Source organism: Pongo pygmaeus, chromosome 19, assembly GCF_028885625.2.
Source record: "Pongo pygmaeus isolate AG05252 chromosome 19, NHGRI_mPonPyg2-v2.0_pri, whole genome shotgun sequence".
Classification (NCBI taxonomy): domain Eukaryota; kingdom Metazoa; phylum Chordata; class Mammalia; order Primates; family Hominidae; genus Pongo; species Pongo pygmaeus.
Window position 1 is genome coordinate 82,411,328 of NC_072392.2, and position 24,820 is coordinate 82,436,147.

At 45.3% G+C, this 24,820-nt stretch overlaps 1 protein-coding gene, 1 long non-coding RNA gene and 2 other non-coding genes across 5 annotated transcripts in view; 3 read left to right on the forward strand and 1 right to left on the reverse strand.

Annotated features, from left to right (window-relative positions):
• The first annotated feature begins 2,423 nt into the window (after positions 1 to 2,423).
• Positions 2,424 to 2,990, forward strand: LOC134738722 (uncharacterized). The gene is made up of 2 exons (XR_010124686.1): positions 2,424 to 2,666; positions 2,911 to 2,990. It is a non-coding gene; the product is annotated as an uncharacterized LOC134738722 (long non-coding RNA).
• On the forward strand, positions 2,758 to 2,827 carry LOC129018503 (small nucleolar RNA SNORD104). The gene has a single exon (XR_008495324.1). It is a non-coding gene; the product is annotated as a small nucleolar RNA SNORD104 (small nucleolar RNA).
• Positions 2,991 to 3,019: 29 nt separating the features above from the next.
• On the forward strand, positions 3,020 to 3,152 carry LOC129018520 (small nucleolar RNA SNORA76). The gene has a single exon (XR_008495339.1). It is a non-coding gene; the product is annotated as a small nucleolar RNA SNORA76 (small nucleolar RNA).
• Positions 3,153 to 4,116: 964 nt separating this feature from the next.
• Positions 4,117 to 24,820, reverse strand: part of TEX2 (testis expressed 2) — a 118,694-nt gene continuing 97,990 nt past the window's right edge. Inside the window, exons 8-12 of one of the 2 annotated variants that reach the window (XM_054459017.2) lie at positions 17,530 to 17,662; positions 11,552 to 11,671; positions 9,637 to 9,846; positions 7,533 to 7,653; positions 4,117 to 5,783 (exon numbers count right to left, since the gene is read on the reverse strand). In XM_054459017.2, the coding sequence (XP_054314992.2) occupies positions 5,661 to 5,783; positions 7,533 to 7,653; positions 9,637 to 9,846; positions 11,552 to 11,671; positions 17,530 to 17,662 (707 nt within the window). In that variant the 3' untranslated portion in view covers positions 4,117 to 5,660. Of the gene's footprint in view, positions 5,784 to 7,532; positions 7,654 to 9,636; positions 9,847 to 11,551; positions 11,678 to 17,529; positions 17,663 to 24,820 lie in introns of both variants that reach the window. The other variant, XM_054459014.2, reaches the window with a different exon arrangement.

Sequence of the window (24,820 nt, forward strand, 5' to 3'; positions counted from 1 at the left end):
GTAGTGAGCTGAGATCGCACCACTGCACTCCAGCCTGGTGACAGAGTGAGACTTCGTCTCAATAAATAAATAAATAAATTAATTAATTAAATTAAATTAAACTTCTAGAAGAAACCATATAAAAGAAAAATCTGTATTAGGCCAAGATTTCTTAGATATGAAACCAGAAGTACTATCGATAAAAAAATTGATAAATTAGATTTTCATCAAAATTAAAAACGTCTCCTCTTTGAAAGACACTGTCAAGAAAATAAAAAAGCAGGCCGGGCACGGTGGCTCACGCCTGTAATCCCAGCACTTTGGGAGGCCAAGGCGGGTGGATCACTTGAGGTCAGGAGTTCAAGACCAGCCTGGCCAACATGGTGAAACCCCATCTCTACTAAAAACACAAAAATTAGCCGGGCATGGTGGTCCGTGCCTGTTGTCCCAGCACTAGGGAGGCTGAGGCAGGAGAGTCGCTTGAACCCGGGTGGCAGAGGTTGCGGTGAGCCAAGATAGTGCTACTGCACTCTAGCCTGGGCGACAGAGCCAGACTCTGTCTCAAAAAAGAAAAGAAAAGAAAAGAGAAGAAAAGAGCAGGCCGGGAGCAGTGGCTCATGCCTGTAATCTCAGCACTTTGGGAGGCCGAGGTGGGAGGATCATGAGGTCAGGAGTTTGAGACCAGCCTGGCCAATATGGTGAAACCCCATCTCTACTAAAAATACAAAAATTAGCAAGGCATGGTTGTGCATGCCTGTAATTCCAGCTGCTGGGGAGGCTGATGCAGGAGAATCGCTTGAAGTTGGGAGGCAGAGGTTGCAGTAAGCAAAGATTGTGCCACCGCACTCCAGCCTGGGCGACAGAGTGAGACTGTCTCAAAAAACAAAACAAAACAAAACAAGTAAAGGAGCAAAGCTTCTGTTGCTCCACATCGTCACTGGCATTTAGTATTTGAGGCATAATCTTAACACATCAGAATCAAAGCCAACAGCCAACTTCCAAGCAAGTACATAATACACAAAACAGAGCTGTGGACAATGTAATTACAACACAACTAAGGTTGAATTAATAAATACATATTTTATACTATGTTTGTACTTGATAGTGAAAACATCTTCATTTCAACAATCTGTGGAACACTTATAAAAACTGATATTTTAGGTCACAAAGAAAACTTTCATACATTGCCCAATGCAGAAATTGTACCATAATGTAATAAATGTTGAGATAACGTAAGTTAAAACAGCAACAAAAATAAATAATCTAGAGACTACTAAACACTTGTCAAAGTCATTATTGCTTTGGATTAAAGAGGATTTTTTTTTTTTTGAGATGGAGTCTCGCTCTGTTGCTCAGGTTAGAGTGTAATGGCGCGATCTCAGCTCACTGCAACCTCCGCCTCCCGGGTTCAAGCGATTCTCGTGCCTCAGCCTCCTGAGTAGCTGGGATTACAGACGCCTGCCACCACGCCCGGCTAATTTTTTGTATTTTTAGTAGAGACGGGGTTTCGCCATGTTGGCCAGGCTGTTCTTGAACTCCTGACCTGATCCATCTGCCTCGGTCTCCCAGAGTGCTGGGATTACAGGCGTGAGCCACCGCGCCCGGCCAAAGAGGAATTTTTTGAATTTAAAGTCTATATAGAAAATAATGAAAGTAAGAGCCCATTCAACTACAAACCCATAGGGTGAAATGGTTTCACTGTCACATACACACACACACAAAACAATACATTTTCCCTATTAATAGGAAAAAAAGGAAAAGAATTCCCAAGGAAAACAGGGAGGCAATAAAGATAACCGGCGACTGTGACTGCTGGTGTACTGTGTCCTCCCCCAGTTAAGCAAACTCTCATTCATCCACCTGTATGTCCAGGGAATGGGCTCAATCAACTCTGCGAAGCTTTCCCGAAGTCAGGCTTTCTGTCCTTTGGGCTTCTACAGTAGGCTGTTCATAGCGCTATGTTAGTATTTATTAAAGTTTTGCAGTCCCAGGGAGTTTTCCACGTCACCCTGCCCTTTAAATACCTTTGTTTACCACTTAGAATGTGCCAGGCAATTGGCATTAATTCACCGAATCCTTACAACTTTTTTTTTTTTTCGCGGTGTGTGTGTGTGTGTGTGTGTGTGTGTGTGGGCGGGGGGGTATTCCTAATTTCCAGAAACTGAAACTCAGAAAGGTTAACTAAGCAAGGTCACAGAGCGAACGCATCACAAAGTCAGGATGTGGTGCAGATCGGTCCATTTTCAATACAAGCTCTTTCTACCACAACAGGTTACTTTGCACTCGGGGACAGTTTTTAACTTTACATTCTCAACTCCTGTCCTAGCTCCTGGCACAGAACATGTCATCCAAGTTAGGCATCATCGTCGCCTGCTCTTGGTGAAGTTTTCTTTTGCGTACTGCAGAGAGACGCGCTCATTAGCGGTTGGCGATGGAGACGCTGAAATGCAAATGGATTTGAGACTGAGCGACTCCCATCTCTATGGTTGGTATGTGACCCATCTATCCTCTGGAGGACTCAGCAAGGACTACCAATCACCAGACAAGTTTACGCGCACGTGGTCGCAAGTTGAACTTGCTATTGGTTAACGGCAGTAAAGCCCGCCCATCAGCGCTGGTCGGCTCCTTTAAGAGAACGCCATCGCCACCTGCCTGTCTTTCAGCGCCTGCAGATTCCGGGAGGTCAGGTTGTATTCCTGGCGGGTCGTCTGGCTGGGTGGGCCCCGGAGGTCGTGGTCTGGGAGTACGGAGTCGTGGGGAGGGGGGGTGGGCCGGCTTGCTGTGATGACATTCCAATTAAAGCACGTGTTAGACTGCTGACGCGGGTGATGCGAACTGGAGTCTGAGCCTGCCCGAGCGGAGCTGGGAGGGGGCTGGCGGGCGGGCGGGCGCGCGCACACACCCGCTGATCTGTCACTCTCGTTCTTGTAGCTCCCAGCCGAGGACGTCGGATGTCATCGTCCTTGCTGCTTTGCCACCCCATTCCCGTCAATAAAGTGGTTTGAACCCAACCCTGGTGTCGGTGTGTGTCGTTGGCGACGCGCTGTCTTTGAGCCCCCGCCGAGCCTCCTCGTGGCGCCGGGGGTCAATCTGCAGCGCTAGAGCATGTGCTTGCGCATAACTGGGGCCGCCTGGCCCCCCGCGGGCGGCCCTTTTAACCGCGAGCGACAATAAGTAACCTGACTGTCCGGCTGCTAGACGGGGCAATTTTCCAGGTGTTTTGCCACGACAGGCCTCAATACGTAACACCAAGGCTGGAATGGCGTGTTAGGGGGGCGGTGGCTGACCGGGATACGCGGACTCTGCTGTGTAATGAGTGCCCCTCTGCTCCCATACGTTCCGCAGCCCAGCCCTCCCCGAGTGTATCGCACGCGCTGTGCCTTCGCCGTGAGTTCGACATAAGTCCCAAGCTGTCGCGTCTGCCATCAGACGCGCAGATTTAGTTGAAGGCAGCGTGGAACGGCGTCTGCAGGGCTACTGTGTACTTGACATAAACGGATTCGGTGTGGAACTGCATGAGTTAACTCCTGACTAAAGGGTAATCGACCTGTTTACAAATAACAGCCATGCAGGAGTACTGACAAGCATGGGACTAAAGCTTTGGGCAGGTTAATCTGTCACTTATAAACAGTTCAAAATTATAGGGCGGTTGTGAAGGTGAATTAGATTTTATATATGGTTGGGGATAACATAGACATCTAGTTACACAGTCCAGATTCTGTGATTGGTAAAAGATCTTCCACAAGGGCTCCAGTGAAATGTGCATCAGTTCTGAGTACAGGGCAGCAACGGTGGGCAAAGATGCACGTATGCATTCACTACATGGGCATTTGATGAATGAAGGTGTCCCGAATTAAGATTATACTAGACGATGGAGGGTGTAAACTGCAGCCCAGGAGCACCACTGCCTTACCCCTCCAGTTACGAACTTTCACTAGATTCTTTAAATGTGGGCTGAAGATAATGGCACATAGTTTGAAGGATGTGGTGAGGATGGCTTTGCAGCCTTAGGACTGGGCAGTGATCAACCCAGTAAATGAAAGCTGCGATTGCCAGGTGACGGCCCCGGTCGTCTGTACTCATTTTACTGTGCTCCTATCTGAACAGGATTCAGTAGAAATGACTTAGATGCTTATCTAGTATTTGACATAAGATATTTATTTTGTGAAACAATGCAAGCGATTTTAAATCCCCACATACTATTTGATTAAGTGCAACATGGTACAGTCGTGTAATCTCTTTACACTATAGTGCATCTAGTCCTTAGCCTTTAGTTATTGCACAACAATTACAAAGACCAGTGACCAGGATACGTGGACACTGACAGGCAGATAGGCCTACACAATGAAAAATCAGAACAGTACACCAACTGGAATGGTCAAACAATTTAAGTCAAATGTTTTAATGGTGCAATTAAAATAATCAAGGGTTCAAACATGTTTTCAATATATTAATTTCTTTAAAGTCATGTTCAGGCAAGGTGCTGTTTAAAAAACCACTATTAGCTTTGTCCACACATGTAAGTTATCAAAAGTTACCCAAGGTAATTTTGACGTTGAATGCAGCTTTAAACAATAAAAAATGGTATTAGGTTTACTTCTCGAAGCAAATTATACAATAAGAGAGCCCCCAACCTTGTAAACTAAACATTCTGACACAAATGCACAAAATTAAGTTGGCAACATTAATTTTGAGATGTAGTGTGATGCTGAGCAAACTTTTGGTCTTGACTCTTGAAATAATTTAAGAGAGCAGTTCTCCGTTTTGGCCTTCAGGAAGGGAAATCTGCTCATGGAACTCTCCCAATCAGATTAACAAACTTTTGATTCCCATATAAAACCTGGAGGACACAGGAAATGCCAGATGGAAAAACTGTGGCTCTGGCTTTCTAGCCCCATCCCATCTGTATGAGAGGACCCACCCTGTCATGTGCAGTGTTTGATGTTTTCACATACGCTCCTGTCTCAGGAAAACATTCAACATTAGCTAGCAGCCAGGTGGTTGTACCTCATTGGTAAAAGGCTTGGGATGGTTTGATCTCATGGCTTTGCCTGATGTTCACATAAATCCCACTGTCCTTACCCAAGCTGATAGCGTGTTGTGTGCGTACTACGGCTACTTGCTTTCCAAATGCACAATTTAATGTGAAAAAAAGTTGCTCTGCCCATCTCTTCTGTCACCGAAATGAAAAGGCTCACAGAATTCCTCTCCCTACCCTCCAGACACATTGCACTATGACATTCTCTGGAAGTGTGGAAGGCCGCATACAAAGTATAGAAGTGAAAAAGTCCACTGTGCACCGGCTGCCTGAAGAAAGGCTTTGGAGGAGTAGAGGAGGCAAGTTGTTCAGCTTTGCTCTTACTGTGCTCATTTGCTGCCGCAAACATGGGTAGACTTTTAAAAGCCATGGTGTGGGTCACCTATAACTTCTGGATCCACCGTGATTCTTCCATGGTCTCCTTTGCCACATCAAAGCTTTCAGCGGGCAATCCAGACAGTTGTCACTGGATGCAGGGAATGACACCTCACAGTGGAATGGGCACTGGCAGGCAGAGGGCAGAAGCAGTCCTTTAAGAAACAGTAGCTGTGGCACAGAGGCCAGTGCTACAGTACAGATGGCGGCCAAGAACCCCACACATCCAGCTCGATGTCACAATATGGGGAACATCTGACATCACCCATCATGGCTGATCAGCAGCCTCCACAGGTGGGTCTTTCAGGAGGCAGGAAGTAGAGCGAGGGTCCGTGGCTGAGTGCATTATAGTGATATAAACATCATCCATGTTTGGCATGACAAAAACTTTCTGTAGGAAGATATTAAAGAACAGCTATGTGGAAGAATGCCTTGCCAGGCTGTCACCCTCCTTTGTTCTGATAATTTTAGGCTTTAGACTAATTTTTAAAAATACATATAAAAACTTGCTATGCATTCCAAACTAATTCTCCCACCATACATACTTTAGTTTAGAAAGAGTTGAGGAATCATACCAGCGCATGGATATGAGAATCCTCTAATATATCAGCTCGGAGGCAGAAGTGGCCTTTGATTTTGTATACATATAATAAGGTTGCCCATATGCACTGATATATATCCAACAATTTAAGAGAACTGGCTTAAGCTGTTCACAGTAGTTCCCAGTTACTATGTCTAGAACACATAGTCCATGTGAATTATCCTTTTATTAATAAATCCTAGCAATAAAATGTAAGCTAATGGCCAGGTGCGATGGTTCACGCCTGTAATCCCAGTACTTCGGGAGGCCAAGGCAGGCAGATCACCTGAGGTCCGGAGTTCAAGACCAGCCTGGCCAACATGGTGAAACCCTGTCTCAACTAAAAACACAAAAAATTAGGCCGGGCACGGTGGCTCACACCTGTAATCCCAGCACTTTGGGAGGCCGAGGTGGGCAGATCACGAGGTTAGGAGATCGAGACCATCCTGGGTAACACAGTGAAACCCCCATCTCTACTAAAAATACAAAAAATTAGCTGGGCATGGTGGTGGGTGCCTGTAGTCTCAGCTATTCGGGAGGCTGAGGCATGAGAATGGTGTGAACCTGGGGGACGGAGTTTGCAGTGAGCCGAGATGGCGCCATTGCACTCCAGCCTGGGCGACAGAGTGAGACTCTGTCTTAAAAAAAAAAAAAAAGGAAAGAAAAAGGGAAAAATAAAAGGCATGATGTTCTTTCCCCTCACTAGGTTCAAAGTACTTTTCTATTTGGTGATGACATTAAGCTTTTTCAGAAATTGGTTATCAGTTATGTTTAATCTCTAGTTTTTAAATAAGAGGATTTTTTTAAGGCAGTAACTCAAAATATACCACTGCAAAAAGAATGTAGGTCTTCTTCAAAAGGTGAATTTCATTAAAAGTAAATAGTTTGCTAATCCATAAAACCCTGACAGACAACTGTGCTTCAAATATCTGATAAAAGTTTGATGGAAATAGCTCATCCCAGGGCCTCAGCTATACTGCTATTACCTTTGGTGGCCAAATGCAGAAAAAAGAGCTGAGAGAGTAAGCTCTGGCTTAATAAACTCCCAGACTACACTAGAAGCTACCCAGCGGAGGGAGAGGCCTGATTCATCTCTGGACTCCCAGGGCAAGTGGTACCTGGCACACAGAAGGGTTTCCAGGAATGTTTGTTGAACTGAACAAACTGGGCAAGGTGAACAGCATACAAGAACAGGGGGCAGCCTCCCTGCCCACAGGCTGGGTGCTAAGAGTTGGGCAAGGCCAGGCCTTGCATAAGAGAAGACAAAGCCTGAGAGTCCTGGCAGGCTTGCTGGGAAAAGACATCATCATTTTGCTCTGACCCAAATCTTTTGGGTTTCCTCTGAAGATGACTTAGTAATGTTCTGTGGATAAGTTTCAGGGCTTTGATACTGTACCTAAAGTTTTATTCCCATATTTGATCAAATGTAATACTCTTCCGGGATGAAGGGCACCATCAGATTTTCAAAAGAGGATCCTGACCCAGCTGAGGTTCAGAACCTTGGCTAAACCCAGAGCTTCTATACTTGGTGTGAAATACTAGATAACACTAGAGGTTTACCTGAAACTCTTGCTCCAGTTTCTTCTCTATCCAGTCTGTCACGTGAACTAAAGTCACTTCTCTCTCTCCAAGTTTTGGCCGAGCTTTCAGCTCCACATGTGGTGGCTTTCGGAAACCATACCTTTTTGAAGACAAGTAATAACCACATCAAAAGCAAAGCAAGGAATGAGACAGGCACTGACAGCAAACAGTTCTCATTTACATGGGGCTTTATCACTACTTAAAATGTTATTTTCTTCTGAAAATGCCCTCTAAAAATATTCCACACACAAAGTATGAATTGTGAACCCCCTGTGTTCCCTGGATGGTGTTAGGGCTGTGGCGGATTTAGAACAGTTCTGACAAACTGGGAGAGCCAGGAAGCACCACTGGAAAAGTCCATGACCTGGGCATTGGTTTCTGTTTTTTTCTAAAATGGCAATTACCTTTTTTCTTTCAATTTTTATAAAAGTAGTATATGTACATTACAAAAACAAAACATACATACAAGCAGATAAAGCAGAGAGTGAAAGACACACTGCCTCTCTCCGAATGTCATATCCCGAAGAGAGGACTACTGACAAAAGTGGGGTGAACTCCCCTTACATTCTCCTGTGCATATGTCGATCGGTAAGGTTCGAAACCTGTTTTTTCACCCTATACCCCAACAATACGCTTTTTATGACTTCCCGAGGGAGCAGACTGGCAATCAGAACTGTTGGCAAAGTATCCAGACAAGACCTTGTGTGCTATCAACTATCTAAAACCTTACATCTGTCATGGACCAGTGCTTTTGGAAATACAGTAAAAATGTCAAGTTGCCATAAATATTTCTAAACACTCTATACTTATCTTTATGGATCAATAACACATAGTTCAGCATTTGAGCATGCCTTGGGTAGTGCTATCCTAGAGCCCTTTTATTTTATCTCCCCCTGAGCAGAGGCATTTAAAACTGATAAATCTAAAGAATTGGCAGTAAGGAGAAGAAATGTATCAATTTTAACTATTAAAATTTTTTTAAGGTTTGAAAGACCATACAATATATTAACAGTGGTTATTTCTGGATGGTGAGATTATGGGTTTTTATCTATTTATTTTCACCTTTTCCCAATCTTTCTCTCTCTTTTTTTTAACAATGAAAATATTACTTTAAAAAAGTATAAAAAGGCATTTTAAAGTTTTATTGGGAAATACCAGCATTATCATTAAATGGTTAGTCAATTCAAAACCCCTCTTCTGATCATTCCTAGAAATCCTTCTGAATACCGATGGTATGTACTAGCACGTTAGTTTCACTCTATGATAGAACACAGCTATATTTTTGTTATGAGTGTAGTTTATGGTACAATGAGATCTCTTATGCAATCACGATTTACACTTATGCCCATTTTTGTAGGACTTAGCATGTCAATTTTAAATTGAGATTCACAGACAGTGATGCTGAACTCATCAGTAATTTATTTCAGTGACTCTCAACCCTGGCTTCATCACCCCTGACCCCTCAAATCCTGGGGGATAGGCCAGGCATATCTATATTTTTAGCAAGTCCCCAGGTGATTTTAACATGCAGCTGGGGCTGAGAATCAAGTCCTCAGACACCAAATGCACATACTCCTGACTCCTCAGCATCGAGGCCTAACTCAGGGAAATCTCCCTAACTTCCCAGACTCTGTTGGATGTGTGATCCCCATCTTTAAAGTAGGGATAACAATGGCATCTACCTCAACAGGATGCTATGAGGACTAATCAGGTAATGCAATTACAACCAAGGCCAGGCAGAGAATAAAGGCGCTATCTACAAATGACAGCTGTTATTACTGGCAGAACAGTTGGCTTTACAGAGGAGGAAGACCAATAATAGAAACAGCTTATCTCATAAACTTCATGTATTGACTTTAACTTTTCCTACCATGTGAACATGAATTCTTGAACGTGAATTCACCACTCACAGAAGAAAGTACCGTCAGATTTGCAACTAATATTAAGGTCCCATGAAAAATGTTTGGAAGTGCTTCTGCCCGGGAGAAGGTACTTTTCATAACCTCAAGGTTAAGCAGGCTGGGATTTTTGTGGTCATGCAATATGAGGAATCACTTATTGTCCCTGAGGGCCCTCTACGCACCATACTCGGTCAGTCGGGGGTGGTGGAATGTTGACCGCCAAGGTTCCTCTACATTCTTGTACTTCAACAGTGAGCAGCAGGGGTGTGTTGGAGACTTCTTCGATCTTCTTTTTAATAAACTCTGTCTCTGTTGCTTTTTGGAAATATTTTGACTTGGTAATTTTATCAACAAACCTCATAATCTTACTTGTTCGATGACCTCCAACGTACCTTCAAATGTGGAACACAAAGGGCGGTTAGCATGAACTTTGCTCTTTCACAGACAAAAACCTGTGGCTCTTCGTTCCCCTTACTTTAGAGCACCACTCGATGTTTTGGTTGGGGTGATTCTGTGTTGGGGCGGGGGGCATCCTGCGCATTGCAGGGTGTTCAGCAGCATCCCTGGTCTCTACCTACCAGATGCCAGTAGCACTCCCCCTAGTTATGACAATAAAAAATGTCTCCAGACATTGGCAAATGTCCTCTGGGGGGCCAAATCACCCCCAGTTGAGAACTACTACTTTAAAGAAGGTGTAAATGTCTGAAACAGCCCAAATCTTGACAATGGAGAGCTGGACAAAGTCCTCATGCAGAGGTTTCTCACCTGTCCTCCTTTATACTACTCCAATACCAGACAGAAATCCAATGACATATCAATCTCATAATCTCCATGCAGCAAGGGACAAATCATGCTGCATCAATAGGACACAAATCAGTAATTAACGGACTGTTTTTAGGTGGTGTCACATGGCTACCCTGAGTGGCAATTACTTTTCAAAGGGCTTGGAACTTCTTAAAGAAAAATGTAGCCTGGGCAACACAGTGAGACCCCCATCTCTACAAAAAACAAACAGAAAATTAGCCAGGAGTGGTGGTGTGCACCTGTAGTCCCAGCTACTCGGGAGGCTAAAATGGGAGGATCACTTGAGCCCAGGAGGTTGAGGCTGCAGTGAGCAATGATTGTGCCACTGCACTCCAGGCCTGGGTGACAGAGCGAGATGCTGTCTCAAGAAAACAAACAAACAAACAAAATGCTACACCAAGTTGACGTGCTCACAGGCCAAGAAAATAAGCTGTTGTATCAGGTCACATGTACCATGAGACTGCCTTCAGAAGAAAGGATATTTGCTTTTTAAAATCCCCCACAGTTCCAGAACATGACGAATAGTATGTGTTCAGGGAAAAGCAATCATTCTTAAGAAGGTCAAGCAGCTAGACTGTAAATAATACACACAAACTTTGGCACCAACTCCTCAAACATCTGAATTCTCATCTCCTGTAGGATTTCAAAAGTGAATAGGTTGGTTTTTTCTTATAAAAGTTTCTGAATTATTTGGCTTCTTTTAATCTTAGTTTCTTCAATTCACTTTATGTAATTAAAAGATCCTTGTGGATAGGCTATTTAAGCACTTTGATCATTTCATAGCCCAAGTAACAGGCAAAGAGTGCCCCCCTCCAAATGAAGTTCATGATCCAAAAGATCTGCTCAGTCATCAGCGCTTTCAAAATTCGCCAAAGAAAATCATCGGAATGTTTCTGCTTTGCAGGAACTTGCAGCTCAACAGAAGCAAATGCACTCCAGCTGAAGCTGAGGGGAGGGAGGTTCTCCGCTGGCTCCAGGGGGAGGGGGTGTGTGCTCGGTTCCTTCTGAAGGCTCAGGGCGATGCTTTTCATCATCAGCACACCCTTCAACTTCTCTATTATTTAATCAAACAGCAGCAGAAAGCCATTTGAGTAAGGAAAGCTATATGGGTCTTTTTGCTTGGTGGCCTGGAATTTAAACAGACCACCGACCTGGGATCTTAATCCAAAAACCATCCACTCAACATGGAAGAGGAAGGAAGATCACAGAGAAAGGAAGGGAAACAAGGTTCACTCCCAACTTGCTGTCCTGATCCCTGGAGACTCAGAGGCACAGAAGCACTGATCCACTCACCCTTCAGCCCCTGGGAGGAGCTGTTTGTCTCCCCCGCTGGGCTCTGGGGCATCGTCTTCCTCGGAGGAGCCAGCGCTGGAGGATTCCTCATCGCTGTCCGCCAGACAGAATGCCCGGGGCCTGCAACTGGACAGAGACAGAGTCACCACCACTGCCTGCCCTCACCCAAGCTCTGCTTAGAAAGAGAACACACACACCCATGCACACACACTCAACCACAACAGGGTCGGGATGTAACTGTTACTACATCTCGTCATTCTCTCCAACCCACCCAAAACAGAAGAGGCCCAATCCAAGAATCCTTGGATCAGCACAGATGCTCAGGACACTCTTCAGCACCAAGGCCTCTGACAGGACCACAGAGGCCTTGGACCCAGAAGAGGTTGCTTTTGAGCATGCGTCAGAAGGACAGGAGGTGGGAGTGTGATGCGCACATAAAATGCAGTGATTTCAACCAGCAGTGCAGCGGGAGCCACACGGGAAGATGAACAGAAAGAGCGGATGGTTGCAAGAGTGAGGTGACAGCTTATACTGGGGACATGGCCACTTCTCACCGATGATGGGATGTTGAGGCAAGTCCCTTGGCTCTGGCTTAGTTCAGCAACTCTGATGCTTTCTGGCTTAGTAACCCTCCAAGTGAGTTTTGACTCATGACTCCTTTCCAGTGAAAGTACATATTTCACTCTACACCTGCCCTATCTCCTGAGGGTCACAGAAAAAGCCAACAACCACATACACACACACAAAAAAAAGTCTCAGGAGACTCTAGGAAGCAACTGACATGAGAACCCAGGAAATTTTCTGGAAAAGTACACATCTAAAGACCATTCCTTTGACTGAAGTAAGGGAAAGCCTCGTGGGAGAGCAGTGTCCCTCACTCAACTCTCCAGGGTGGATGCTCTGTTCCAGAGGTGTGGGGTTGCTGGATTACCCGCAGAGGTGAGGGGTCCAGTTCCCCTCGGAGGGGACCTGGGGGCTTCTGGGCTGAGCCTTGGGCCTACAGAAAGCAGCTTCCTCCCTGGACCATGGCTTTGCTTCAGATAGTACTGGCAGGGCTGTGTCTGAGCCCAGAGACTTAAATGGGACAAAATGAACAAGGGACAGAGTAGTCTCTGAACACTATTACACAACCAAGTGGTCACCAAGCAGAGGCTGGTCATTGTATTTTTGACAAGGACACAATTACATGAACAAGGGAAGGCAGTGGGGCTCAGGGCCTATCTCCCTGCAGCTGCAGTCCTTTGGTTTTCCTGATGCTGTCTTTGGGCCACCAGAGGCCCACGGGGACAGTTATCTCCTGACCAACAGGAGCCAAAGGCACCCAAGGGCACAGCACACATGCCAGTGTGGAACTGAAGGCCCAGCAATGGCCCCAGCCCTGTGCACTGGGAGGGCAGGACTGAAACCTCTACCCTGAAAACAGGAGCCGGCTGTAAGAGGATCCAGACTGTGTCCTCCCTGGCAGGACACACAGCTCCTCCTCAACCCCACTCTGAAACATTAGAGCCAGCGCTCCAGCCAACAGGCTGGACTTCCACATTAAAGGGAAACTCCCTCTACAGAAACAAAAGCCTCTTGTCCCTGGCCATGGGATAGCACGTAACTGACTCTCCCTCCTTCCACCAGAGGCCTGGCTGGTCCAGGAAATGCTTATGTGTATCCACCAGAGGCCTGGCTGGTCCAGGAAATGCTTATGTGTATCTGCTGGTTGCAGAGCCATATCAGAGTGTGCTGTGGTTAGGAAGCCCTCACAGGAATCTTGTATTTAAAATGTATATAGCAAAATTCAATTCCTATGAAAGCCTAAACCGGGTCTTGGGTGAGGAAAGTCAGAGACGTAAATCCCCAAAGATCACACACCGCTCTCAGAAGAGCATCGGAGTTCTCCATCAGTAGGATGGCAGTGCCTGAGGCTCTCTGAGCTCGTGCTGCCAGGTGTGAAATCTGTCCCCACAGCACAGGGAGCCTGCTCCTCACCCACAAAGCACAAAAGGCTGCCTGCAAGCTCTGGGACCCCAGTGAGATCTGCTGAGCCACTGCTCCTTGTGTCCCCACTGGGCCATATCATCTGGCAGCTCCAACCCTGGGCAGAAGATGCCAGAGGCTGAGCGCTGTGGCAAACTCTCAGGTTACTGAGTTAATCCTCTGCAGGTCACAGAACAGGACAAATTTTGTGGCTTGAAGTGAACACTTTAGGTAATGCTGTACCAGTTCAAGCTGATCAGATGATGTGAAAATCTGATTTTGACCAAGTGGTACCTCTGCTCTCCGCGCTGGGGGCGGTATTATGCAGCACCCAATACTTAGGAATTGTTAAGTGTAGCCCAGTGTTTGCCTGATATTCACTTTTATAAATGAACATGCATTTTATGACCTCAGCATGAACTTCAGAGAAAGATACACTGCACTTCCTTGTAGAAGACGTGCTGGAATGTAATCAGCCTACTTGTTTTAAACACACCTCAGAATTCCAGATGAGTGTGATATCCTTTCAAAGAGACACCTTAAAAGGCTTATTCCAGTTATGTTCCTTCTGCCAAAAATCTTTTGGAAATGTCAGATATATAAGAAAAAGTGAATTATTTTATCACTGACACTCTTAGACCAAATATTTTATTTCTTGGTCTCATAATCACCACCACCTCTGATGACTTCTAGCAGTTTCTCAAAGGTCCAAACCATCTACACAGCAGGACAATTTGCTGTCACTCAGGATAGCTAAAAGAATGTCACGGACTCTGGAGGCAATTCTAAAAAGAAGCCCCCAAAATGCTTTAAATGAAGAACGCAAAATTACATTAAGAAGCCCTGTGAGATGTTTGCTTTGAGGGAGACCACACTCAAGAATGCACTAATTTTCTTTTGAGAAAATCAGTTCTATACACCTGCCACAGGCACACATGTGCATACACAACCACAAACTAGACGGAGTCACAGTGTAAACTGCAGGCACTCAGTGCCCAGAACACCAGGGGCCTGGGGGCAGACGGGTGGTTTGGGTAGATGTGAACTAGTAACCCAAAAGAGGTCAGATGGGGCCACCTTCTGACTTGGGGACTTGTACAAAGGGCCCAGACTGCAGTGGTGGAGCAGGAAGAAGCCAAGTGCCTTATAGGAAACACTTCACTTCCATGCCACTTTCCATTTAAAGGCCACCCAAGAGGTAGAGCGCTCCCTTTACTAACTCATTCTGGCCCTCTGCAGGGCAGTTCCTAAAGCAGAGGCTGCTCAGGTCACTATCTCAATCCCATCTGAATGTTGTATGTTATGTTACCTGCAGTGTGCGACAAAAGGACTATTTGGGAAATAAAAAGACTAAAGGAAAAATGCCCACGAAAATACAGCAGACACACATTTCAAAAGGAAGAGACTTTGCTAGGGCAAAGCTACACAGGTTAAAATCTCAGTCTCACCCTCAGGGTGCTAACTAAAGGTGAACAAAATTCCTACCAGTAAGGAGGACATCTCACAGGTTGAGCAGCATCTCCTCAGAGACTCCGCAAGAGCACAATCATTTGCACACTTGAACAGGGACTGAAAAAAGCAGTGAGATGAAGCCGAGGCCCTGTCAGGCAGGACACCAGTGAGCAGACCCTGATGTGGAGTGAGGCCCTGGTCAGGCGGCCATGGGCTGAAGGGAGAGCCTGCAGGAAAGGGCTGCGCTGGCCAATTCTTCAGACGTTCTGCGCTTTGGAGGTTTAATATTAAGGAAGATGTCAGTTCCAAAGGTCACACGCTTCAAATAACTAATACGTATGCTGACTCCTGTCCCTCCTCTGCTACTAAGCCGCATGGTGATTCCATAAACCTCATGACTGAGGAAGTGAAGTGGATTCTGGAGTCACTTCTGGGATTAGGTTCTTAACCACGGATGGGCTTTCAGAGGTTCACAATGCTCCTAGAAACTGTGAGCCAAATGGTGCATGTGGAAGCATTTTCAGAAGGAAGGACCCAGTGCTCTTAGGTTCCCGAAAGGGTCCTTTCTGAGAAAAGGGGTAAGGGTCCATTTTTCCAGGCCTTTTTCTCCCAAATGAAGTGCTTTTGGATTGTATTCCTCCTTACTTTTAAAAACAAATGACAGCCAACTACACATCAACATATAATTTAACACCCTCACAGGAAGAAGCAAAACATTTTATAACAGACTCTTCTAGAAAAAAATAGTACTTTAGAAATATAAGTGAAATATAATACCATCACATTCCTAAAGCAGAGGATCTTTTTTTCACTCAGTCTAGAGAAGCACAGCTTTCCAGAAACACGTCCATCCTCTGATCGGCCAGAGTTTATGAACTTGAAACTGGGCTACGAGGGCTGCATGAATAGCAGTGAATGTGGACGCCTACGTGGCAAGCACCTCAGGGACTGGCCTGGTTGCCACCCCCGGTGCCCAAGATCCCCTTTGCAATGGAGTCCCTGCGCCTCTGTGCCCACACGGGGCTGTTTCTACAAAGGGCTCCTTGCACAAACGCATCTGCCCGAGGTTGCTCTGCCACACTGTCTTTTTATTAGATCTCATTTTCAAGACTGCTTCTGCCTCAGGTGCTTCATTTTCTAGGCAGCTGGTTCTGCAACTCTGTTGTCATGAGCTCAGCTATGCGTGGGGGTGGGGTGGGGACAGCAGGACCAGGAATTGAGTCTGACTAGATCAGGACTCCAGCAATTCAAATTGGGGAAGTCTGTAAGACTTTCCCTGTCAGGAAAGCCTCTTAACTACTCCTGGTCTCGGTTCTCTCAGGCTCAAGAACTGTGCCTTTATGTCCAAGAACGTGATGGAAAGACAGGTTTCCTCATGGTTTCACATGGGACCGAACAAGACTCAGAAGTTACAGGGTATGAAATGCTATGTGGAGAGTTGATAAATACCACACTCACCAGAAAATATAAATCCACAGATTGCCGAATCCAAACATATTTTAACAAATAGAAAAATGAAAGGAAAATAGCACAGACACAGGTTAGATTGCATATAGCTGGTAAAATTCTCCAATTATTAAAATTGAAACATTTCATTAAATAACTTGAATAAATCAGAATAATCTAAGTAAAAGAATATTCTCCAATGTATAACCCAGCTCCCCCAATCTGCTACTACCACAAGCATGAATAAAAGCATTAGGTCAGTACCAGAACCAAGCAAAAGTCTAAGAGCCAGTATCTTATATTTAGACCCCGTGGAGGTAGCTCCTTGTGACATTTTCATGTCGTCATACTGTTGATTCCACACAAAGGGCTAAAGATGTGAGAAGCAGCATCTAGTCAACATTTTTAATTTGGTAAAAACAATAATATAATTTAAATTTATAGTCAGAGCAGTCATTTTAAGGACAGTAGGATGTCAAAGTTCCAGTTTATCTATTCTAGGCATTTAAGAGGGAAAAAAATTAAGCTTCATGAGTTACCTCACAATTTTGGAATATTTACTAAATCAGACAAACCCTAGGCAGCAGATACACTATCTACAAAGAGAGGAATTTACTAGGCAAGTCAATATTGTATTATTTAGGGAAAATGCTTCTCAAAACACTTTTAGGAGCACCCTCTGCGCTACAAAATCAATCATCTAATTATAAATAATTCTGACTTTGTGATTAAAGCAGGTAGATTCAGCCTGCTCCACATATTGCTGTTTATGACCGGAAGGATCTTCATGATTCTATTCAAGGATCATTTTATTGCTCGGATGAGTCTGCCCTGCTTGTCTGAGTCAGTGATGTTTTCTGGGTAATCAATTCCATGTGTACCACCGCCGGCACTGAGGTCAAAGGCGCTGTCACAGCTGAGCTGGGTTGGGAACTCACAGACCACTGGGGATGGGACTAGGAAACCATTCCCTGAAATGCTCTGGTCCAGGAGCACTTACACAGAAGCTCACTCAACATCCAGGGGCCACTACACATCAAATCTGCTTCTCAAAGTCTGGAGGGAGAGGCTGGTGCCCCAGGATTGGATTAGTAAATTCATATATAGCCCCTTACCCTTCTTTGCCAATTTCTCCAACCTTCAGGGCTTCAACAAGAGGCTCTTTACCTAGTTTGGTCAAATTCATTTTGGTCTCGAGAGTCATCAGAAAGGACCCATTGTAGGACATTTCCAAATCAATCCAGAGTCCTGGAGAAATGGTGAAAAAACAGAAGGTTTTTTTCCCCCAAAAAAACACATGACTATAAATGACAGTATAAAAACTTACATTTAAAAATATCTGAATAGGCACCATATTGAAAGTCCATGTATTGTCCACTAATCTAGGTGAGAAGAGGACTGAGAGCGCATTATGCCATCGACACACACGAGAACAGGTCATCGAATACATCAAGCCCCTGGTAAACAGCCAGCATCTCAGGACCCATTCACAGGATCCTGAGGAATTCAGTGCACAAGTCAGCACTGGAAGGGTCCCATCCTCTGGCTTCTAAAATCGCCTTGTATTTAGTAAGAGGACATATGCTCAGCGGAAGAAAATGGCTTGACCCAGGGCAAAGCCAGGACAAGGCATGCTGATGCCCAGCCAGTTACGAGGCACAAGGGAAGTGCTAAGACTTCACTGTAAGCTGGGATGTTCTTTAAAGACTCACATGAGAACCGCTGTCTTTCTTAAAGTTCTCCAGTATTGGGAGTGGGACACAGAAAATGGCTCAGATTTAACAGGAAGAGTGACAAAAACGTTTAGGACCTTCCTTTCTTTCTGGAAACTGCCCACTGATGGGAACCAAAGAATTAACTTTCAATTCTCAGGATTATCCAGATACAATTGGATAATCACTTTGTACCTTAGGCTAAAAATCAGCTCCTTAGGAAAGATATTATGCCAATGAGATCATATCTAAAAGGCTTGTAGCTTCATGGAATTTTACTGGGATGGCCGCTGATCAGTGGTTTAAAATGCAAACAGGGTTTATCTCATGACCCTCTTCTATTTGAGGATTCTATGATTTGTCAAGTATTTTTCTGTGATTTTTCAGACTCAGGGCTCCAGAAGACCTCATGGACTTTCTATCAAAATGTGATCCTTTAAGTGGGTGTTTAAATGTTAATAAACTTTTATAGATCCTCACATGACAAATGACATCTAAAAGAAAGCAGGAAATTAATCTAAAACCACCATTCACATACAGCATTGTTTTCAAGCAATTACAGTAAACAGCCCATCCCCTACACGGCCACCACCTCAGATAAAAGCACTGCTTAACCCCACCCAGCACTAATAGTGTCATTCCTCACTAAAGGCAGGATGATTTCCATTTTGTTTTCAACTAATTCTTTTTACCATAATGGAAGGTAATTATTTTCCATGAATGGCTGAATGGCCTGCTTTAATTAAGTGATACGGAGATCAATTGTGATTATCTTCTTTGCAGCAATACTCACAAAACTGTTGTATTTCTTGTTTACATTAAGCAGTTAGGAAGAATTAGCTTGCTCTTCAAAGGTACTATTACTGGAAATAAAGGGTATATCTGCTTTAATAAAGACATTTAGTTTTTAATCACTTCAGGAGAAAGGGGATTAGAGCAAAAGGCTAATATTAATAGATTTAAACTCAATGTAAAAAAAAAATAAAGAAGATATTTATTGTTGTATAGTATTTCCAGCTTTGAGAATTAATATTCAAACTACCTAGTTATAATATACATCGAAACATAATCGTTTCTTTTGAAAATTCTAGTCGTTTCTAATAAATATTAATAGCATGCGTTGCCTTTGAAAATGAACATATTAAAGTCCCCAGAATTACACTTCTTACAAAATGGAAAGTTTTGCTAGTCTGTTTTTTAAATGAAGATATATGGATTTAAGCTTAGTAAACTGCTGGCTCATGCCCAGTCACGGGGACATTCCACCCAATGATGTGTGGTCCAGCGTCCCTGCCAGGAGCTGGGGGGTGGAGGAAGGCCCAGGGAAGAGCAAGGAGCCCAGTCACACAGATTGGGGCTTGTGTTTCACTGGAAGTTTCTTCACTTCTGTGCCATCAGTACCCTTGTCTGCACCAAGGAGACCTATACTGCCTCTTCCAGGGAGAGCTGTGTACACCCTGGCACCTGGCACAGTCTGACCAGGCAGCCTCCCTTTTTCTGCATTCACCAGCCCACCCTTACTTCTTGCTCCGTCTCCCTTGCTGCTGTTGCCAGGGAAGAGGCTGTACTGGGCAGCCATGGAGCCTGATATCTGAGGATGAGGCTTGGGCATCTGACTGAGCCTCTGCCTGGGGGAGGGGTCTGTTTTAAACACTGAATATGCCTCATGAGACCCACCCACAGGGCCCTGCTCAGCCCTGGCACTCATACAAATATGAAAGAGTCAAGAATGCTTTAAGAACTTTCTTCTTCCCCAAGATGCGGTCTCACTCTCACCCAGGCTGGAGTGCCACCTGGTACGATCTTGGCTCACTGCAACCTCCGCCTCCCAGGCTCAAGTGATCCTCCCACCACAGCCTCCCGAGTAGCTGGGACCACAGGGGTGCGCCACCATGCCTGGCTAATATATATATATTTTTTATTTTTGGTAGAGATGGGGTTTTGCCATGTTGCCCAGGCTGATTTCAAACTCCTGAGCTCAAGTGATCCACCTGCCTTGGCCTCCCAAACTGCTGGGATTACTTTGGGAGGTGTGAGCCACTGCACCTGGCCTGGGAATGGTTTAAGAACTTTTAAAAGCAGACATGAATGGTAAATAAATATTCCAACAAATGACTCTAATATGATGTGCTTGCATTCAGATGAGGGTAAGAAGACTTTTAGCATTAAGTATAAGGGAAATTTGCTTTTGTAACAATGATTCAGCAGGCAGAACGTGACCTGAAAACCTGGGGACACGGGCAACTCCCAAAACTTGGAGCAAAGACCAACTGGTTATATGACAGGTAAGTCAGGAGGCCCCTGCCTTGCAAGACTGAAAGATGAAATTAACAGTTACTAGAAAGGTTGTCTTCCCCTTGGGGACTAACGTAGCAACAACGAGCACACGGGGACACACACTGCCCCATGAGCAGCATCTTCCGCTGTAACCCAGCTAAATGCTACTTAATCTAGAGGAATGCAGTTATAGGGCCCTTTCTTTTGTACTCTTGACAAATGGTAAGACTTAGCTGTAGGCATTTCACTGAAAATACTTTCTATAACCATGTGCCCTGGCTGGTGCTCAAGAACAAAACCAGAAATTGAGGAGCGGGACAATTTTTGATGCCTTTAAATAGGAGTAAGGCAGGCAGTTCTGAGAGGTTCTCTGGGAAAGGGGGCTGGAGGCATGCATATGAAGGGTCTTTTCCACATCACGTTGAGAGGTTGTCTAGTGGTAACCAGTGGCACCCAATTATTAACGAGCCCCTATAAAACTGGCACTTCAGGCTGGGTACAGTGGCTCACGCCTGTAATCCCAGCACTTTGGGAGGCCGAGGCAGGCAGATCACTTGAGGCCAGGAGTTCAAGACCAGCCTGGCCATCATGGTGAAACCTCGTCTCTACTAAAAATACACAAATTAGCTAGGCATGGTGGTGCGCACCTGTAGTCCCAGCTGCTAGGGATGCTGAGGCACAAGAATGGCTTGAGCCTGGGAGGCGGAGGTTGCAGTGAGCCACGATTGCCCTACTGCACTCTAGCCTCTGTCTCAAAAGAAGAAGAAGAAGAAAAAAAAAAAACCCCGGCACTTCATGCAGCAACACGAGTGACAATGACGTAAGACTTAGTCAGTCTGTGTACAAGGACCTGGAAGGAGCTCAGATGCTGTTTTTCCACCCTTCAGTTTCACAGCGGCAAGATCAATTACCACTACCACCACTACACAGAGACACTGTGGCAAAAATTACAGCTTATTCTACCAAAAAGCATGTATGCTTTCTTAACGTACGATATCAGAACCAAAAGCACTGAGATGAACCCCTGCCCTCAGGAAGTGTACGTTTGAAGAAAAATAAAAGTGGCCTAGGCCAGCTGGTGCAGCTCAGACTATGATGCCAGATGGTATCATAAAATGCCTTGGCATATGTCCCCACAGATAAGGGGTGGCCACAACCACAAGACGCTCTTCTGCCTTCGGCTTGGTTTTCTAGTTAACAGACCCCATGGCCTCAGTCCTCCCGTGGCCATGTGAATCTAATAATCTCACACAGTGGTTCACTGTTTTATTACTATTTAGGCATCTGTCTCACTGGAGTAGGCTTGAGAGGGCACCTGCTGCTCAGGAGTAGTTAAGGGAACCAAAACCCTGCACACCTAAGCTTGGTCCTCACATTATTTTCTCCTCCATTTCCTTCTACCTGTAACTATTAATAGCTGATTTCACTCTGAAAGTCAATATTTGGCATCCAAAGAACAAAACTTCTTAAAATGGAACATTTGATAACATATTATCGAGAACAGATGTTGGAGTTATTCAGCTCTGGGAAGAACACACCAGTGACTGTTGTGCTTCCGGCAAGGAGACTGGTGACATATTGCTCATTCAGATACTACAGAAAATTAGCAATTCCTTGTGTATGGATGTGTCTTTGATGACAGACATCATTTTTAGCTTTATCTACCTGAAACTGTCCTCTGAAATAGAGCTCCACCCCTTCAAGGTTGACAAACTGCAAATCAGGGTCCCCTGTCCCCCACCCAACCCATGTTCCACAAGAGGTATGATTTCCCCTTCCCACACTAAGCCCTTTGCACACTAAGTGTTTTTCTTCCCACAGCACAGTCTGGTCAGAGCCACTCCTATCAGCTCCATGTGCTAGAGTATGGCCCTGCCTTGGTGCTCAGGCCCAGGCAGTCCCCGTGGCTGTAGCTGCCCTCTAATGTCACTCTTGAAGTGACAAGAGTGCCACACTCTTGAAGTGTGGCGGGAGGAGTGGGCAAGTCATGACTGACTCTGGCTCCAGTTTTCTGTTATTACTCAGGTGGCAAAGTAGCATCAGTCCCAACACTGGATGTGAAGGCACCAGGCACACAGGTAGTGGATCCTGGTAGGATCCAGTCTGGAACACTGGATGTGAAGGCACCAGGCACGTGGGTTAAGGTCTGGAACATCAGTCCAGATGACTAAGGGCAGCTCCGGAGACAGACAAGGTTTCTATTTCTGTGGGACATGGTAATATTTCCATAGAATCTGAAGCATTCAGTCTAAATTTGGGCTGTTATTTGGTTATCTTGAAAACAAGGCAAAACCCAATAGGGTCCTCTGTCTATGTAGACACTCAGTAGCTATTTGCAGTTTTAAATTCATGCTGCAAACATCCTGAAGACTAAATAAATTCATCTAAGCCTGAGGGGTTGCGGTCTGCATCCTTGGATCATTCTGACCCTGCTGACACACCTGTGAGCACCTGTTCTGAAACCGCTGGACTCAGGCACAGAAGATAAAAACCTGCTGACAGAAGTGGCCCCCACCCAGCCTCTTCAGGATGATTTTATTAATACTAACAAAGTGGCCGGAGAGCAGCAGCTAACACTGATGCTTACTACGTGCCACGTGCTCTGAGTGCTTTACATGTAACACTGCATCTCTACCACACCCGAACGAGGCGGGCAGCACTGCCATCAGCACTTGAAGGATGAGGAAACTGAAGTATAGAGTGGTTAGTGGCTTCCCCACAGTTGTACTGCTGAATGGTATACAAGCAGGACCCAAACACAAGTGACCCGGCTGTAGAGTCAGTGCTCATGGGCAGCCTCTGACTGGGCCTAGACTCCATGGAACAGGTTGGAAGTGTGAGGCTGCTGCTGACCCGGGCAAGTCACCCCTCTCTGGGCTTTGGCTCATACACACATGGCAGGGTGGAGTGAGGCAATCTGACTGCCCTTTCAAGTCTCCCCAGTTCTTCAAGGGTTTTGAAAAAGAGCTATGTTTTCTAAACTTTTAGCCATAAGAAAAAAGATTTGGAGAGCATATACCAAAAATGTACTAAAAAGGTAACCCTGGTTATCTCTGAATGGTGGGATGATGGGTAATATTTTCCTTTTTACCTTTCCTGAATATTTCTATTTTTCCTACAATGAGTATTTGTTGAATGAATGAACAAACATTACCCTAATGGAGTTAATAAAATGAATAGAAAGAGTTTGGCCGAGTGGCAGGCCCTGGAGGTGGCAGCCCAGGGTAGGGATGAGGGCTGGGTAGAGGCGGCCAGTCTGGTGGGGGAAGGGTAACATACACAGGTTTCTGGACCTTGCTGTGTGGCCTAAAGGAAAGAAAGGAAATCCATATATATCCCACAGGTAGAGCGGCTAGTTCCAGGGTGTGTGTGGAGTGAGGAGGCGTCAGAGCTGAGGCAGGAGGAGCACAGCCAGTTTCTAAGGGACACAGCTTGTCTATCGTCCAGCCATATGCCTTTGGTGGGAAGTGAGGCTGCTCTGGAAAAGGTGGTCATTTAACCTCATTCAATTCACTTGAGACAGGTGTGTGTTGGAACAGGGACAAGCCAACATGGCCATCGTGTGCGATTTCATTCAGAAGAACCACAGACTTGACTTCTTATAGCAACAAGGCCATGAAAGCTGAGAAGGCCACTTTATTTTGTTTTGTTTTGTTTTCTGTTTATCCAGTAGGATCTGCCAGCTTTGATCTGTAGGATGGTCAACTGGAAACTACGGCCACCTCCATGCTAAAAGCCCTAACAGCAGCAAACAGGCAGCCATGATAATAACAATCCTTAGTTGGCACGCATAGAGCTCCTCCTTGCTCCAGATGCTGTTCTAGTGCCTTTTCTGTATTGACTCATTTAATCCTCACGACAAGCTTATGAAGTAGGTGCTGTAAGAATCCCTATTTGAGCCGGGCGCAGTGGCTCATACATGTAATCCCAGCACTTTGAGAGGCTGAGGTGGGTGGATCACCTGAGGTCAGGAGTTCAAGACTAGCCTGGCCAACACAGAGAAACCCTCTCTCTAAAAATATAAAAATTAGCCAGTCGTGGTGGCAGGTGCCTGTAATCCCAGCTACTTGGGAGGCTGAGACAGGAGAATCACTTGAACCCAGGAGGTGGAGGTTGCAGTGAGTTAAGATAGTGCCACTGCACACTCTAGCCTGCAAGACAAGAGTAAAACTCCATCTCAAAAAAAAAAAAAAAGAATCCCTATTTGAGAGATGAGGAAGTGAAGAGGTTCAGGGGTTTGCTTGAGGCCACAAAGCTGTGGACCAGGTAGTCGGGGTCCAGAGCTGGTGCTCAAAACCAGTGCTGCCTCTTGCTTCAAGAAGAGCATCCCTAGGACAGGATAATCCAACCAGCTGTGGCCAAAATATCCCTTCTGAACATATGCCTCCAACAAACAAGCACAAGCCAGGAAATATTT